This window comes from Varanus komodoensis, unplaced genomic scaffold (assembly GCF_004798865.1).
Source record: "Varanus komodoensis strain SLA01 unplaced genomic scaffold, ASM479886v1 scaffold45, whole genome shotgun sequence".
Taxonomy (NCBI): domain Eukaryota; kingdom Metazoa; phylum Chordata; class Lepidosauria; order Squamata; family Varanidae; genus Varanus; species Varanus komodoensis.
Genome location: NW_025336011.1, coordinates 2,525,810 through 2,543,066, shown reverse-complemented (window position 1 = coordinate 2,543,066; position 17,257 = coordinate 2,525,810). Strand labels below are relative to the sequence as shown.

Sequence of the window (17,257 nt, the reverse complement as noted above, 5' to 3'; positions counted from 1 at the left end):
AACTTCTTTCCAGATATGTGAGTATATGATTGCAGCATAAATCTTGGATTTCTGTGGGTTGAGAAATCTGAATTAAAGGCAGCACAAGGAGTAGCAGTTATGCTAAAGCTAAGCAGGTCTGGGTCCAGTCAGTGCTCAGAGGGGACACCACCTAAGAAACACATGTGGCCTCCTTGGATGGAAAAAATCTGGAATATAAAGGCAATAAATAAACTAGGTTTGGGTTGCAGAAAGATGCTTGAACAATGGACTCCCCCTTGATTAAACTTTGCGATTTTCTGGCATTATGAGCTGAAATTAGTAATATTCACAATATAATCTGGAGGTGTATTTTTTGTTTATAAAGAAATCTCACCTTTCTGACAATATGATTCTATGCATGTTATATCCTTGGTGTTAAAACTGCTTCTGGTTCCTGTTGGAGTCACAGCCATTTCAGCTTGATTAAAAAATGAACATCTCTCTCTGACCAGTTCTATATGTTAAAGTCAATTTAATGATAGCATCATCATGACTACAGGAATGACTGCTGCTCTGGATGTTCACTTAGGGGACACCCCCCAGGCTAGGGGCCCTAGACTTCAATCTATTGCTTTGGACTGCTACTTGGCTACTTTTCCTAGAGACAGGAGCCAAATCCTCTCCAGAAAACAGCTGACTAGTTGCAGCTGTAGCCGTTGCCTCCCTCACAGGTGTCTGTTCAGGGCAGGCTTCACACTTGTACCACAGAAGCTGGGACTTAGAGCCAAACGAAAGACCTTGTGCGGTAGTGGTTTTTCAAAAATATAACCAGCCCTTCCCCCGCCTGCTCTACCTTGGTTGTTTCCTTTCTTCTTCAGAGGCAGATGGTAGCAACAAGAGAAACAACTGCAGCAGATAGTTTGCTTGCTAGTTTTCCTAAACCTGGCATCTTCCTCAATGCAAGCTGCAGACAGGGGTACCCTTCCAGAGGATGTCCAGAAGCTCTTTGGAGGTAACTACAAGACCCTTTTGAATAGCTAGGCCTCTCGCCTACGCTTTTGTGCTCTGTGAGGGGAAAAGAAAAAGATGGCAACTGTAGTACTACTACAAGAAAATCCTGACACTCTAGCCTCTTCTCGCTCTATTTTTGTTTAATCATGTTTCTGATTATATATAAGCACTTAATTTTGTCCCCGTTATTAAGGCCATATTCAACTTGAAGGCCAATTTCTAATAATGCAGTAGAAGCTTATCATTTAAGCCTGTAACTCAGTGGGCTTAAATGATAGAGTGGGACTTAACGGGTGAAGAGGCACGCCATGCTAGCAGCAGGAATCCTCTCCATGCCATCCACTCATCTTTGAGTGAGGGATATCTTTAGATACAAGACTGGGTGTTGTCTTAAAATGTGGGTCTAAGATAGCCTTATGTCTGTCTAATTAATTCAGCCGACAGTCCCAACCTGTATGCTTGCTCAGCAATGGGTCTCCAAAGTTCAACAGGACCCACTCCAGAGCAAGGTTGTCTCTAAGGTAGCCTCTTAGCATCTCCTGCCAAAAAAGAGGAAATTTAAAAATATAATTTAGATGTACTGTTCATCTCACTATACTGATAAATGACCTGCGTGCACACGACAGCAGTTCTATCTGCTGTCGTGTGCTCATTGTGGATCAGCAACTTCAAGGCCCCTCTCCCCTTCTTATGCTTTATCTTTCAAGTGGGCTTAGATTGATCAGCCTTTCAATTAGAAGATGCTTTCAAAAACAGGGCTTGTCTTCTGTAAAGTAAGATACAAGGCTAACATAGCCTTCAAATATTTGTTGTACCACCTTTTACTTCAGTGCTCCAGTAAGCTTGGTTTATTTGCTTATTTATAATTATACGCCTAACCTCAGTGTGTGCCTCAGTGTAGCCATTAAAAGGTGTGAACATCTATTTAAATTAGGGCACTTGAATGATGCATTTTTCAAAAGCCAATTTTCTATCTGCCTTTTAATGGACTAATCAGTTTAAACAAAAGGGGTTACATTCCTTTATTGCTTAAAAAATGTTACAAGAAACTGTAAGAAACTACAGTTTCTTAAGTTTCTTACAGTTTCTTGTAAGCCACCTATGAAGGCCTTTGGCAGTTATAGGCAGTATATAAATATGTGAATAAATAAATAATACATAGGTCACAATGCATTATAAGAAGAAAACGCAAATCTGGAATATTTTATTTCCTATGGTAGCACATTAAAAGCAAAATAAACTCAAAAGATAAACAAGAAAGTCTTTTACTTTCAGTCCTACTTGCTAACATTTACTATTCAATTCAAAGTCAGTCATCACTGACTAAAGCCTTAGCATGCAATCTTATGCATGTCTAACAGAACAAAAGTCCTACAACTACCAACATTCCACAGTAGATCATGTTTTTTTCTCTTCCTAACATGTATAAGATTGCGCCTGAACTTGTATCGATTAGGGCTACAGTCAGAGTAATCCCACTGAACTTTTACTTCTGAGTAGAGATATCTACTCTACAGTACCTTTAAAAATTCTTCAGAGGGTTCACAGGTCCAGTAAAATCAGCTTAAATAAAAGAGGTCATTGCTATATTCCTGTATCGCATCTAAGTATGCAGTTTCATCACATCCTAGCATTGCAACAAGAAGTAGAACCCATGCCTTTCTATGCAAATGTGGGCTTGATCAATCCTTAGTAGCTCTCATTGAACTCTGTGGAACTAAGTGAATGTGGCAAATTTTTACATAGTTCACTATTAAATTTTTGCTGTGAGAGATAGAAAAAGAAAACTCCCAGAATTTTCTGCTTCAAATGCTAGTGTCTTGACTAATCTTGAGTACTAAGTATCTTGACTTGGAGAGGGGGAATACCTTTTGCTGCTCTGCCTCAGAAAACAAAATGACCTGTTTTTCATAATCAAAATAGTCCACCATGGGTTATTTAAGCCACAGTGTGCTGTAGTGTGTGCTGGATGGGATTTGCATATCCAGGGCCTGGCTGTGGTTTGTCCTGTGTGAACCCACAGACTGTTGGTTGCGGAAGGGTTAAAAAGCCCTCATGCAGCCCACCAACCAAGTATGGATTTGCACAACACCCCGTGCGCTCTCGACTTGGCCTTGTAAACAGGCTGCTTGCTAAAACCTAGCTGCTGAGAGGTGGTGAAACCTGACCATTATCTGTAGACACTGGGGTCACAAGCAGAGGGTGGCTTTGTATTTTCTTCCCCTCCTTCATAGTCCACATTCATTACTTCATATGAGGAAAAAGTAAAGCACTGTGGTGGCAGTTTTGTGTGTGTGAGAGAGAGAGTTTAAGTGTTGTGGTGAGGACAAAATAAAGTACTACTGCCTCAACCAATTGGAATTACCTTGAGGTATGATATTGTTGGAGAAATCCAAATAAAGCGTATTGGAAAAGATAGCACTGTCCTATGTATTTTATGTAGCATTCATTACAGTGCCTGGCTTCCATCTTGGAGAAGCCCAGAAACTGCTAGAGGTAGCCTCCCTTGCATATCGGAAGAAGGAGCTGCCCTGACTTAGCTGTATCTGCGATAGATTTCTGCCTTCATTCAGCAGGAGGCTCCAAATACAGCCTAACATTCTAATTACTGGTATGCGAAACTGTTATTAAATGTAGTGAGTTAAGTCAGTTAGGAAGGCAGGGAGTGTGCCTTTAATTGAAAGTGCTAGAAGATGGTGACAATGTTGCAATCCCCTCTCAGTCCCTTCCCTGAAGTAGTCAAGTTTTGAAGCCATATCACTGCTGCTGCTCTCATTTACTTCTTCAAACAGACGCTGTAGGCTGGTCAATGAGTTCAAGAGATTCACTAATTGTCATGTCAATACAGTATACAGTAATCACGAATACTCGCTATGCCATTGTTCCATTTACACCCAGCAAACCACTTGTATTGTCCTATGTATGAATACATCATGTTACTATTATTCCTTCATCAACTGCTCTGCACCTGCATATGTGACTGGGAAGTTATAAAGCACTTTGTACATGTTCTGGAAAATTGTAGTTGGTTGGGTGCAACCTCTACCCAGCAGTGCTGATGTAAGTTTGGTTCTCTGCAGAAGGGGGCTGGGCTGTCTTGCCAATAAAACTGCTGAGGTTCAAGAAAACTGGGTCTTCCCTATGGATCCGAGTATTTATTCTCATGCCTGCTATTGTCAGACACCCTGACAGTATATCTGTGTTCAGCAGGGGTGGACGAATATAAGTGGAACTGGGGGGGGGGCACTTTACCTGCCTTCCTAGTGAGCAATAGTGAGCAGCATGGTGAAAACATAAAATGCACTTAAACATGATTTCTGTAGCACTGCAGATTGTCAACATCATACGCTAAATTTTATCCTTAGAATGCTCAATCTTGCTACAGATGCTATTTTTTTATTAACAGTTTTTACAAATGTGGAGGCAGCAGCAAGGAGCAATCCATATATTAATTAATCGTGATGTATAGAATATGCATGCTCTGTGGCATATATATGCAAGTGGTTTGGATGAAAGGTTCTGGGGTGGGAAGTAGGGGACAAAACCTTTTCTGGAGCTGGCAACCTGTTCAACACCAGGAGCAAGGGATCTTAGAAGGGGAAGGTTGGTGAACTTGTCCTTGTCCCCAGCCTCAATTTAAAACATTTCTGATGTGTGATAAATATATTTGATAATGGGGTGCCCCTTAGCCATTTCTTCAACAAAGTCTCTTTTGACCCCAGAGCATAATTTTAAGCTAGGAATATCTTCCCAAATTTGTTTTTAATGTCAAAATGTAGCTGTAGAACAAGTGCAGTTATAAAAGTACTTTTGAGCATGCATAGAGTACTTTTCTATATCCATGTACAATTGAAATTGAGAAGGCAGGGTGTCCAAGCAGGGTTGGACTTCACCACTTATGTTTGGAAATTAAATACATCCTGGCCCAGTATGTTGTGTACTGTTGCTATACTGTGTTTGACTCTTTCCTTCATTTAATTGTCTTATATTTTTCTTCTTTATTGGATCTGCTTCTGTCTTTTTCCTTTAACAGCCTTTGGGTATACAGAAATTTAGCAAGTTAAACTCTCTTCCTAGAGCTATTAAATGGATGTGTCCTGATTTGGAAGTAGCAAACATTCCTTAGAGCAAAGTGTTTACACATAGCTTGGTGAGGAGAAAGAACTCTGCACATGCTAGTGAGCACTCACAGCATTATTTCATATGACTGAGCGCTGAAAGCACTAAAACAGCTTTCAAAGCTAAGCCTCTAGTTCTGCTTGGCTTGAATGTATGACTCTTTATTCTTGGCTCAGTCTATTAAACCAGTTCTTAAAATCGGTTGTCTTCCCCCAGCTGAACGTGTGGGCTTCCTCTCCTTTAAAAAATTCGAGTCTGTGGTGCAGTCAGCTCATTGCACATTTCTTTTTCTTTTTTTGATGTTCAGCGCTTTATTGTTCTGAGCTGACATTTCTCGTAAACAACTCATTTTCGGCACCTGCCACCTTTCCTTTAGCTTAGATTATTTTCTTGTTAGCTGACTGTTTTTAATTGAAGTCTTCGGATCCCCTTCTAAAGAAGGAGCCTTCCTTTCCTGACAAGTGGAGCAGGCTATGAATGGAGATTAATTGCATGTCACACTCTCCTATATCAAACTTGCTGCGTCTTTAACAATCCACAGAGACTCTAGGCCTTCTGATAGGGAAGGTAGGCCCCATCTACACAAGCTAGAAAGACAGGCTCTTGAGTCAACCACCACATCCGCCTAATGTGTCGTCAGAAGCGATCATATCATTTAGAAAACAGAGCAGGAATAAGGAAGCTAGATTGTACTGGTACTCAGCATGTGTAGATTTTCAATTTTGTGCAAGTGCTTTGAGTGAGTTTACCACATGATCAGAGAAACTGATGAACTTATAAAACAAAAATTGCTGAAGTTCAAGGATGCATGGAAGCTTGCCCCTTAATTCCAGTAAATGTATGGCAAACTGTTTACTGAGTGGTAAGGTGGTAATCTCTATACATCAGTTTTCTCAGACCTGGAACTCTTTAAAGTGTTGAATTGAAATGTTCACAGTGCCCACACAGTATAGATAGCAGCTGGGCATGATGGGAGTTGTAGTCCAGTGCATTTGGAGCACACCAATTTGGGGAAGGTACACTCCCAAAATAGCCAGTGTAATGTGGTGTAGTGCTTTCATTCTCATTTTCTGATGTTCTGATCAAGATTCCTTGAATGGGAATGGGAATGGGAATGGGAGGAGAAGGCTGCGACTGGAAAAAAAACTTCAAAAACTTGTTATAAAATTGAAACGGATGCATCCAAATCTACGCAGTTAATTTCCCTTTCTCCCTGTCTTTTTTCCTTTGTTTTGTTAAGGATTTATTTTGTTGAAATTCACAATACAAAATAATTAAAATGTAACCAGTTAATTTTCTGCTGTAGCACTCAAGTTAGGGCTGCTTTCCATATTTGCCCTTTTTACATGTATGTATAGAAGGTTAAAAAAACCTGTGTACATGGAAAAATTGTATGTGTACCAGGGAGTGGGTTATGTCACATATGGCAAATAATGATGCTGAGCAGAATGTGATGGAATCCCAGGTAAGGAGCCCAAATATGGAAAATTAAATTGGTATGCAGAAGCAGGTTTATATTGATAGGTCTGTTGCTTCCTGTGCTCTGGGCTATTTTTATTCTGTATTAAAAATGAATCTTATGTAATAAAGTAAATCAAGATAATTTGAATCTGAGGCTTGAATAAATTATGGCAATGAAGCAATTCCTCCCCAACAGGTTAGCAGACACAGGGCTCGCATGGTCAAAGTGCCAGGACATTTCCATTAGCAGGAATGATGACTTTCTTGTTCTTTCTGGACTTTGCTTTGCAGTAGCAGTGAGGGTGGGCAATAGTTTTTTACAGCAACAATAGACGTATACTAGTTATGAACAGTCCCTGTTGTAATACAAAGTATTTTGTGGTGACGTGGTGTTGAATGGCCAATTAAGGCCCAATAACTTTAGGAAAGACCTTCTCTTGGTGAAGATGAAAACTGTTAGAAATGGTTCACCACCTGCATTTTTGGACTCATATGTCTTTGCAAATTCTCATAAAGTATGACTGTGCTTCAAAATATACTACCTCCCCACCTATAAAGTTTGTTTCTCTCTCTTTGACAGGAGTATATATCCTCTCTTTTTTGTGGGGGGGGGGTTGAAGCCATATCATCATTTCATTTTGTGATTTTTTGTATTCTTTAGAGGTCCTGCTTTTTAGTTAATTTGATTAAGTTAGGTTATGTAATCTGTATTTCTTGGTGAACTATCTGGAGTTTGTGTATCTCTGTATCATCTGACTCTTCAATCTCCCAATTTTCTCTCCCAAACAGATATTGAAGATTACCTGGAAGGGCTGCAGAAAGAGAATCTTAGTGCTAGAGCAAAGGTGCAAATGAATGACATCTTTTTTGTTATTGAGCAACTTAAAGAAAGGTTTGTACATCCAGCATTTAGTTCTAATGGGAAAAACACCTAAAGGAACACCTTTTACCCTACATACCCTCCCGCCCTCTAAGATTGGCAGCAGAGGCCCTCCTCCGAGAACCCTCTTTGAAAGAGGTTAGGAGACAGAGTACTCGGAGGAGGGGAGGAGGGCCTTCTCTGCGGTGCGCCCCCAACTATGGAATGCGCTCCCAGGTCAAGACCTTTTTATTCGGCCCATATTTTAACATATAATTTTAGTGAGATGACTTATTTATATTTTAAATGAGGCTCAGTGTAGAATAGTTAATTTATTTTATTCTGAAATAATGTAAGTCGTCCAGAGACGACAGTAATGGACGTCATACAAATCTTTTAAATAAATAAACATCTCTAAGGGGTGCTGGTTTCTTAACAGTTTTCTATTTTGCAAGTCTGACTAACCCAGTTTTCTATTTCTGACAGTAGCCAAATATTGAATGCTTCAGCTGAAAGTGTAAGACCTGTTTCCTGTTGTTCTTTTTTTGCTTTCCTGAATTCTGAAGCCCAAACTAACCTGATGACAGTTTATGCATGGATCTGCCCCAGCATTCCCCTTGACTGCAGTTTAACTTTCCTCAGTCGATGTTCCTGGGTATTTTTCTCTTTGGCTGAGCTGTAATGTTGGCAGTATATTTGTCTTGGATGGGGGCAGCTTTGCACTTCTCAACTAAATACTGCTTTTGTAATTAGTTATACATATACAATTCCAAATAGTTGGGGCAAACACTTCTAAACATACAGATTTGCTACCACCAAAATTAGTTTAGTTCTTGGTTTAGAGCAGGGTAGGCCATTTGTGGCCCTCTGGGTGTTTTGGCTTACCACTTCTATCTACCCTAACTAACGTAGCCAATGGTGAGGCATGGTGGCAGTTGTAGGCTAAAACATCTGGAGAGCCAACGATGCCCACCCTAGTCTAGACACTTGTTTTTTGGAACCATGGGGGTCAAATGGGAACTCCTTGGGTTGCATCTCATATATAGGCATTTCTTGCACTTTGTTGTGGTCATCTCAGCCACTCTTGAGGACTTCTCTACAAGAGGGGTTTAAACCACTGCTTTACTGAGCCTTTTTTACAGAAGAAAAAAGTTCTTTACATGCTTTTCCCCCAGGGTTTGTATTTCTTTGCTTTTTTATACATTCTATTAACCAACTACAAGGTAGTGCTTTAAAATAGTGGCAGTACAGTGGATCTGCAGCAACAGATGTGGCTTTTGTTCCGATCTGTTGGGATTTAAAATTTAAGACCAGACTTTCCTTGCTCTCAAAAATACACACCAAGCACACGCACACATAGAGAGAAGGGGCTCAGGAGGGATAGCAACATGAAAACACCCTTCAAACTTCTTTCAGTAAGGGATTAAGAATGCACAATACATGCCTTGCGATGAGAAGCCTGTACGTTGCTTGCTGCTTATACGTAATTTTCCAGTGGCTAGCAGAGCCTAGCACCTTCATCATTGTTATTACTGCTTTATAGTTGCATGGGCACCTGTTAGATGGTGTCCGTGACATTACTGATTGTGAGGGCTGTCTTGCCCCAGCTAAACTTTGTGTCCATGCAACTTTTGGTACAGCAGATTGTTTTAAAAATGTTTTTAAGCTCTTTGATAGATGTATGCTTCTCTGCTCCATAGCCTATAAAGCAGAATGTTCCAAGGAAGCAAGAATGCTCTGAAATAAGTTCCCTAGGAATGACAGGGATTTGAGGAATTTGAAGAGATTTTGCTGCTAATTCTGTTGGCACCACCAGAGCTTCTAGATTAGATGCCATTATGACTAAATTCTGAGTGACATGTGGTGGGGATAGAAAAATGGAACACCTGGTGGGAATTGGAGGGTATTGCAAGGGGAAGGAAGGTGTTAATAATGTCATAGTAAAGCTATTCTTAGCAGTCAAGGAGATCCTGAGAACCATGTAGGAGTGTGCTAGGTCATGCTCTTGATTTTAACAACAGCAAATCAAAATGCTAAATGAAGAACAGATAAATTGTACAGCCCATATAAGCTATGCAAATTAAGCAGACTTGTTTATATTTTGCATCTATTGCTCTTTGTGTATTGAGCAGTTCCAGTCATATTTCAGGCTACGAGAAATTAGATAAAGTGCACAGGTGAGGGAGAGAAGCTTACATCATTTCCCTTGAAGATGGGAAAGTAGCTGAGTGTGTGTGATTTTGAGTAGACCTATGTATGCATCAGATTGGGTAAATCTTCTTAAACTAATATCCATGCACAAAGTAGAGATACCAGAAATCTTCTATGTGAATGAATGTGAGTAAAATGAGAGTGTGTCTGAATAACAAGTATTTTGCACATGTTTGACAATAGGGAAAGTGGGTCATGGACTGAGACAGTGTAATTTCTTGTCAGGTTTGATTCCCTGGCACTTACCATTTTAAAAATTAAAAACAATGTATAGTTTTTCCTTATTGGAAGGTGTACTTAGAGAGAGAAATGATTGCATTCAGTGGTGTGGTAATATATGAGAAATGGGAAGGTGTATTTATTGATTAACAGTCCTGATGTTCAGCACCCCAATCAACCCAGATGTTCACACTTCCTTTCCTGGTAATCTTCCCTCTAACAGCTGCTTCTTTTTGGTGTCTCAGCTTTTGCACAGCTTTTTTCTCTTGACTCTAAAAGGCTGAAATAGCTTTCCTAATATTAGCTATTGGGATTAAGAGCTTTAAACTAAAAAATACAGCTTTTTGGACCTGTCCTCTTGCCTTTGGCCTTTGGAATATGGCCCCTTGAGATTTCTGAAATGAAATTCGACCTTGAGTGAAAGAACTATGGCACCCAGCCTTAGATGGATCAGACCTAGATCTAAGTTTGTATCTGTGGAATAGGAAATCTTATGCCTGCAATGCTTGTGCTCTGATCATTAATATGGCAACATACCCTCTGCTGGTCCTCCGCCTTCTCTGCATTGCATTTAGTGAGAGCACAGACATAACTTTTGAATCCAGTGCACAGTGTCCTGTGGAATTACTGTGTGGATAAGGTTCCTAAAATTTGCACTTGTCCATGGTAAAGATGCCTTTACTGTGTGCATACACCCTCCTTTTTCGGATAATACAATTATTGATGGGTTAACACCCTGGTGGTGTCAATTGGCTAGTCCAAACATCTTTTTTTAGACTCCACCTTTGAGTTCACTCAACTGGGTAGAGAGTTTTATCCTTCGTAAGGTCACAGCCGGGTATCCCCTGCAGAAGAACATTGTGTGATGCCCGTGCTGTATCCAAATCAATCTTTCCTGCTGGCTAATTAAGCACCAGTTTTCTTACTTAGCAACTTGGGACTGTGTAATTAACAGCCCGGGTTGCTGTGAATAATTGAACGATAGAGACACTGAATGCAGGAGATGGAAGGAGCTTTCTGGATAAAGGAATACATTCTGCATTTTGTTCAGAATGCAAAGTGGGACTTCCTACAGTTCTGAATCTTATTTTTTTCTTGCATGGGGCAGGAGAGTGACATATGAAAGGTAACCCTAATGGAGCTAATTTGCCTCCATGAGTAATTGTTGCTGAAGCTTGCAAGACCCCACTTCAGCTCAGTTCTGAAAAGGCAAATAGTTGTCTCTCTGTGTTCTCCTAAGCATAGAAGGGGCTCCAGAGAAGTCTTTGGCCTAGTGTGCCTGCTTTGAAATGCTTGGAGGCAAATCTTCCCTTTTCTCATTTCTTGTCCCAGCTGCAAACAATCCACATGATTTTCTGGTGGACCCTAAAGATAACACCCCCTTTCCCCAGGCAACACAGCTGTGTTGCTGGCTTCACTTGTCATAGTCATGGCAAGTGGAGGGGAAGCAGTTATTCCACCTATGGTCTGAAATTCCAGGCAAGGGGCTTGTGTGTTGCAGTGGGGTTTTGGCTTCCCAGGAAGTAAGAGCTCAAGTTCCAGCCAAATGTAAAATTAAAAGTCTCCTTCAGAGAAGAGAGCATGGGAGACTGACTTGGAGGGGTCACACAACATGATAAGCTTCACTGTGTGGAAAGCTGTGTAGAAAGATGATTGGGCATACTGGGGTTACGGTTCCTCTTCCGCCTTGGTCTCCTGTAGGTATCCCAGGGGCACCATGGGAACACTGAGATTTCTGCTACTGCTTGACAGTGATGTTGAGAAGGGGGACGGGAGTGCCCGTTGCTTCAGCCTACCTACTAATAGGCTGAAGCAATGGTTGCCGCCTGCCACCATGCCCACTGGAAAGGGCTGGCTATGCTGGGAGGTGGTCATGGGAGCTTCTTGGAAGTGGTGTTGCAGTGGTCATGCCGCCTGGGCTCAAATGCCATGGCAAACCACTGTGGGACAAATAGACCCTGCAACAGACCATGGCTTGCGGGGGGTAGTTTATGAAGTCAGACTGACGAAACCATCCTGGATTTGGGCAGCACACTAAATCACTGTGGCTTAAGAGATGAACCGCATTTGAGGACAGCTGTCAGAGACTCCCCTTGATGTGAGGGAAGTCCTGAGTACGTGCATACAACTACCTTCAAACTGGTGTTAAACATACATTGATGAGAGGTCTGTGATGGCACACACAGACCTCTATTCCTGTTAGCCCCTTCATGTGTTTGGTATCCATGGTTACTGAACACCTGAATAGGGCTTCTATCTCAAGGTTATTTGAGCCGGAGCTCAGCACTGATCTGACTAGGGTTATCTTGAGATATATTTTGAGATATTTAATACCCTTTAGGGATAGGGCAGCATAAACATCAAAGTAAGAATATGACAAACAGTATGAGCCTTAACTGAAATATCCCTCAGTGTTAACAACGGTCTTTAGATTTTTCCCCACAAAAAACTGCCATCCAGCTATTGTCTTTCCCTCTAGAATTTTCCTTGCATCATCTTGTGCACGTCTGTCTGTTCATCAAAGAATGTTAAGAAACAAAGTATTAGAGATTTGAGAAAAGACTTCCAGTGGTCAGGGAATATCATGAGAGAAATTTATCAGTCAGGGAGGACGGATCGTGGGCAGGTGATTCTGAATAAATAAATAAAATTCTGTGCCAAAATTATTTTGCCTAGCTGCTTTCCACTTCTACTGGCTATGGGTAGGTATAAAGAATTATACAAGTCTCCAGAAATTCATTTTAGAAAATTGGAAATATTATTTAGTCTCTGATCTCCAGTTTGGCATATGAGACTCCTCCATTTATTATTTCCTGCATGTTGACTTCCTCAAGTTACCTGATGGTCTGCTGTGAGAAACAGGATGGATGCAGGATGAGAAAGGACCTTTGCTGTGATCCAACAGAGTTCCTCATATCTTTGCAGCCACAACATTGAGAACTGAGCAACTCAGGATATTCAGTTCTATATACTGATGTTAAATTCTGTACTTCTTTGGCTTACACTGGATAAATACTACTCTGGGGATTAATGCCCTACACTGTTTTTTCTGGCATAACTACCTTTCCTTGGGTTGTTTCCAGATGGTTGTTGTGGTTCATACTGTGACATTCTTTCTCTACCCCCACACACATTTCTATGTTCTTGTTTTTTATGGTTTTGTTATTTAACCTTCTGTTCTTTATTTCTTTTTCTTTTTTGTTTCTTTGGTTTTCAATATTTTTGACTTCTTTTCATGGGGGTTCTCCATGGAATTGTCGTACTTAATGATCCCTTTGTAGTAGGAAGTAGCAGGGTCGGTTTCTAGTATGGAGAGAATACAGGAGACTTGTGTGTATGAGGCTTTCTGGAAGGAGTTTTCTGTTTGGTGGTTTTTTCAGATGTTTGTATTTACAATTACATAGTTTGACAAGGTGGAATGCAAGTAGACACACAGGTACTCTTGGTCCCCACACGCAGCAGAATGTCCTTGTAGCTCTTGAAGTGCGCTTCTTGCCAGCCAGCTCCAGATATGTTTTTTTCTGGGCTAAATTAAAACTATTGTTTCTTTCCGTTTTGTAGAGCTGAATGAAAATAGCCTCCCAAAATACTACACCCTGATATTTAGAGGTGGCCAAACAAATGTCTATGGGAAGCCCACAAGCAAAATATGAATGCAAGAGCAACTCTCTGCTGATATTCTCAGCAACTGACATACAGGGGCACACTGTCCCTTGATGCTGAAAATATATATAGACTTCATGACTAGTAACCATTTATGGACTTTCTTCTGTGAATCTGTCTAATGTCACTTTAAAGCTGTCCAAGTTTATGGCCACCATTGCATCTTAAGGCAGCAATTCCATAGTTTCATATGAGCTGTGTGAAGAAGTTCTTTTTATCTGTCCTGAATCTCCTATCATTCAGCTTCATGAGATGACCCCAGGTTCTAGTGTTATTTGTCCACATAATGCATACTTGTATAGACTTCTGCTGTAGCTGTCATTTTTAACACCTCTTTTGTTCAGCCATTCAACTTTGTTAGATGATCCTGGGTTCTAGTATTATAAAGAGGAAGAAAGGTGTTTCTCTGTTTACTTTCTCCAAAATGCAAGTATTAGCAGCATAGCCTTCTGGGCAGTGAGCTATGGAGAACTACATTTCACTGACTGCATGCAGGATCCAGCCCAAGCTATGTACCACAGCAAGAACATGCCCTCCAGTTCTAAATGTATGTAAAGTTGGCCCCAGCCTGACTCTGTAGTTAGCCATAAAGAGAGACTTAAGACAGCATCACAAGTGGGTGCAAACTAGTTCCACAAGTTCCACAAAAGGTTGTAACCATTTTAGAAGGTGCAAAATTGTGCATGGAGGACAAAAGAGGAGCACAAACAGGTCCTAGGCTAGGGTATGGTACTCTGTGCTTCCTCTCCTTACCTGCACAAAAGCACCTGGCTGCTTTGGATCCACACTTATCCTGGCAGTTTTCACAGGTCTGATAAACATTGAGGAATGCTAGGTTTCCTGGTTTGATTATGTTTCGTAAAATGTACAAGCCATTTCATCATGCTCAAAACTACCTACGACAAAGACGGGGGAAATAAAAGCTATAATCATACGATCAGTTAAAAATCAAATTAAAGCATAATTAATTTTCCACATAATGAGCCAGTCAGAAATCCCTGAAAGGTCAGATAAAAAGGAAAGCTTGACAGTTCTATTAAAATGCAAGCAAATGAGAACAATTCTTTAATTTCAGATACCAATTGTTAATAGCCTTTGGGCCACAGCTATTAAGGCCCTGGTTCTAGCAGCAGATATTTGTAATAGGTCTGGTTTGGTGAACAAAAAATGGCAGAAGGCCTGTGGTCCTAGGTATATATGAACTAAAATTATATTCTGACAAGTAATTGTGTTTTTCTTGGCGCAGATATCTAATTTAGGATAATTTAGCATAACCTTTGATTAATGAATTAAAAGAGGGTTGCTGGGGTTCACAAATGCAATAAAGCTATGTTTTCTAACAAAGAATCCCTGCTGAGTCCTAGTTTATTTGAAGGCCTGTATATGTAGTCCTCTTTTAAACTAAATCAGAACTAAAGTTTACCTTTTTCTCCTAACATAAACAGAGAAAATCCTAATTCACTTCTACTCATATTATATAACCAGAGTAATTTTATTTTTCCAAACTATGTTTGAATAATCAGAGAAGAGAGCAAATGGGGAAAAGGAATTTCAGAATAATCCTTAGCTCATTAGCTTAACTATGGCACATATGTAATTCCCTAGCAATAAGAAGCTCATTAAGTAAGATGGCTTGCAATATCAAGATAAAAGTGCTATTTAAGAATGTGACCTCTTGATCAGGCAGGTAGCTGAGCTTTGTATGTTAATACCCCATCTTGCCTAACCCCACTAGATTTCCTTTAATTAGCCAGAGCACTGGTTTTTACATAGTGGAAGCTGAAATTTCCTCCACTTAAGCAATTTGATGCATTCTGTTAACTGTGGTTGCTCAGGTTTCATCTGGTAAAAGGCATCTGCAATGAAGGACGTGCACCAGTACCTTTCAAGGTGCGTTGCTTGCTATGTTCCTCCTTTCTCTTTAATTCTGTCACCATTGTTCATTTATTTTCTCCGGCATGTAGGATAAAAGTATGGGTTGCTAAGTTAGGGGGAAAGACACTTACCCTTTCTCAAGGCGCAAACTGAAGGTGATGAGGGCAGCTATGTTTTCTCTTCCTCTCACTGCCACAATCATATTTAAAGCAGGGAGGGTGATCTGATTTGTATAATACTGTGCATGCAAGTGAGGGAGCTGAAGACTTTTCACTTGCTCCATCATCCTTAGCTGTGTCCTGTCACTTTTCTTCCCAGTCTGGCTGACTTATTATATCAGACTCCAAGAAATGTGCTAGCAGTAATGCAAAATTTTTGGTACGTATCTCAATCTCACCTGCACATTTTAGACACAGGCAGGGTAGATAAGTAAGAAACAAATATGGCTGCCATCAGCATGTTTAGTTTGGCCCTTCATTGTAAAGGAGTTTAGGGGCAGCCTTTATCCTGGATACACTGACAGATGTATCTGTGATAAACTGTTTGCCAGTGTACAACTTGAGAAGAATCATGAGGAATGTGCAGCAAATATCCAGCCAGTGTTAACCAAAGGGAAAATCACTTTTGTTCCCATATTGGTGGGAAACCTAACACCTTCTGATCTGCAGTTCACTTACACCATATGGATTTCTCTTGTGTAACCTAGTACTTGATATTTTATTTTATTTTACATAACCACACCCTACCTTTTCTTTTTCTCTGGGCTCCATTCTTTAATAACTACTCTGCTTAATCTAATGAGTTCTAGAGAGTGAGTTGCAACTCTATTCACTTAGCTACTGTGCTAGTAGATTTGATTCAGGAATATCAGACATCCTGGCTAATTGCTTTCATAAAAAGGTAAATTCAAATTTTTGTGTACATTAGAGGTGCAACCAGCTTTAGCTTGGGCTATTTTGACTCCAGCTGCATGAAGGGGCAGGACAGAGGACTGATCTAGTCTTGCCAGGCCACAGGTCCCTAGGCAATGGTATGTGGTAATGTCATCGGTTCTAGAGGCCTTGAAGCAACCTTAGCAACGTCTGGTTCAACAGGGAATTTGGACTGCTCTGGTAAATACAATGGACCAGAATTCATGTGCACACCTCTGCACAATTTTACAGAATAATCTCCAAAATAAATACATTAAATAACAATTTTGTTCTGACAAGATAATAATAGAAATTTAGACTCTGAAGCAACCTGGGCAGAAGCCCTAGACACAGCGTAGGGCACAGCTTACAACTGCAACAGAAGTGGTGAATCTCTTAGCTATGTTCCTCTTTGAGCCTGGGAACCAAATTCAGTTTTGGAAAAACTCTCCTGGGCTGCACTCCAGTGGAGAGCAGGACCAAAAGCAGAAGCGGAAGAACCAAAACAATGCAAAAAATACTCTCAGATTCTGGCTTAAGCTGCCAGTAACTAAGGATTTCAACATTTTGTAACATTGCAAGCTACAAAAGCTGGGAGGCCACCAAACATTGGTGGCTGGGAGAAAAGCATGAGGCAAGGGAAAAGAGGTGTGGTCATTTGGGAAAACTTGGAAGGCAGGATATCCCGAGGTTGTTCCTATTAGGCACCCAGCTCTGAGGTTCCTGATTCTTGAAGCACATCATCCCTGACCTCTGTTTATCTACCTCAGACTTCTTCCAAGAAGACTATTTACATTATTTAAATAACAAAATCTTCATTCATTTGTTATGTATAATTCTGTTTCCAGCTGTACCGTGCCCTTTAAATCTTGTTAATTCCTGCCTTTGGCAATTTCTTCAGGCACTAGCTGCATACTTTCAAGCCCACTGTCTCAGTCCTAAGGTCTAGAAACATTTTCTTTTAAAA

The 17,257-nt window shown here is 40.5% G+C and overlaps 1 protein-coding gene across 1 annotated transcript in view; it reads left to right on the top strand.

Moving 5' to 3' along the window:
* The first annotated feature begins 848 nt into the window (after positions 1-848).
* The window catches only part of SKAP1 (src kinase associated phosphoprotein 1), a 345,184-nt gene continuing 328,775 nt past the window's right edge, over positions 849-17,257 (top strand). The window contains exons 1-2 of the mRNA XM_044444651.1: positions 849-973; positions 7,342-7,444. Coding sequence (XP_044300586.1) covers positions 919-973; positions 7,342-7,444 — 158 coding nt within the window. The 5' untranslated portion in view covers positions 849-918. The remainder of the gene's footprint in view (positions 974-7,341; positions 7,445-17,257) is intronic.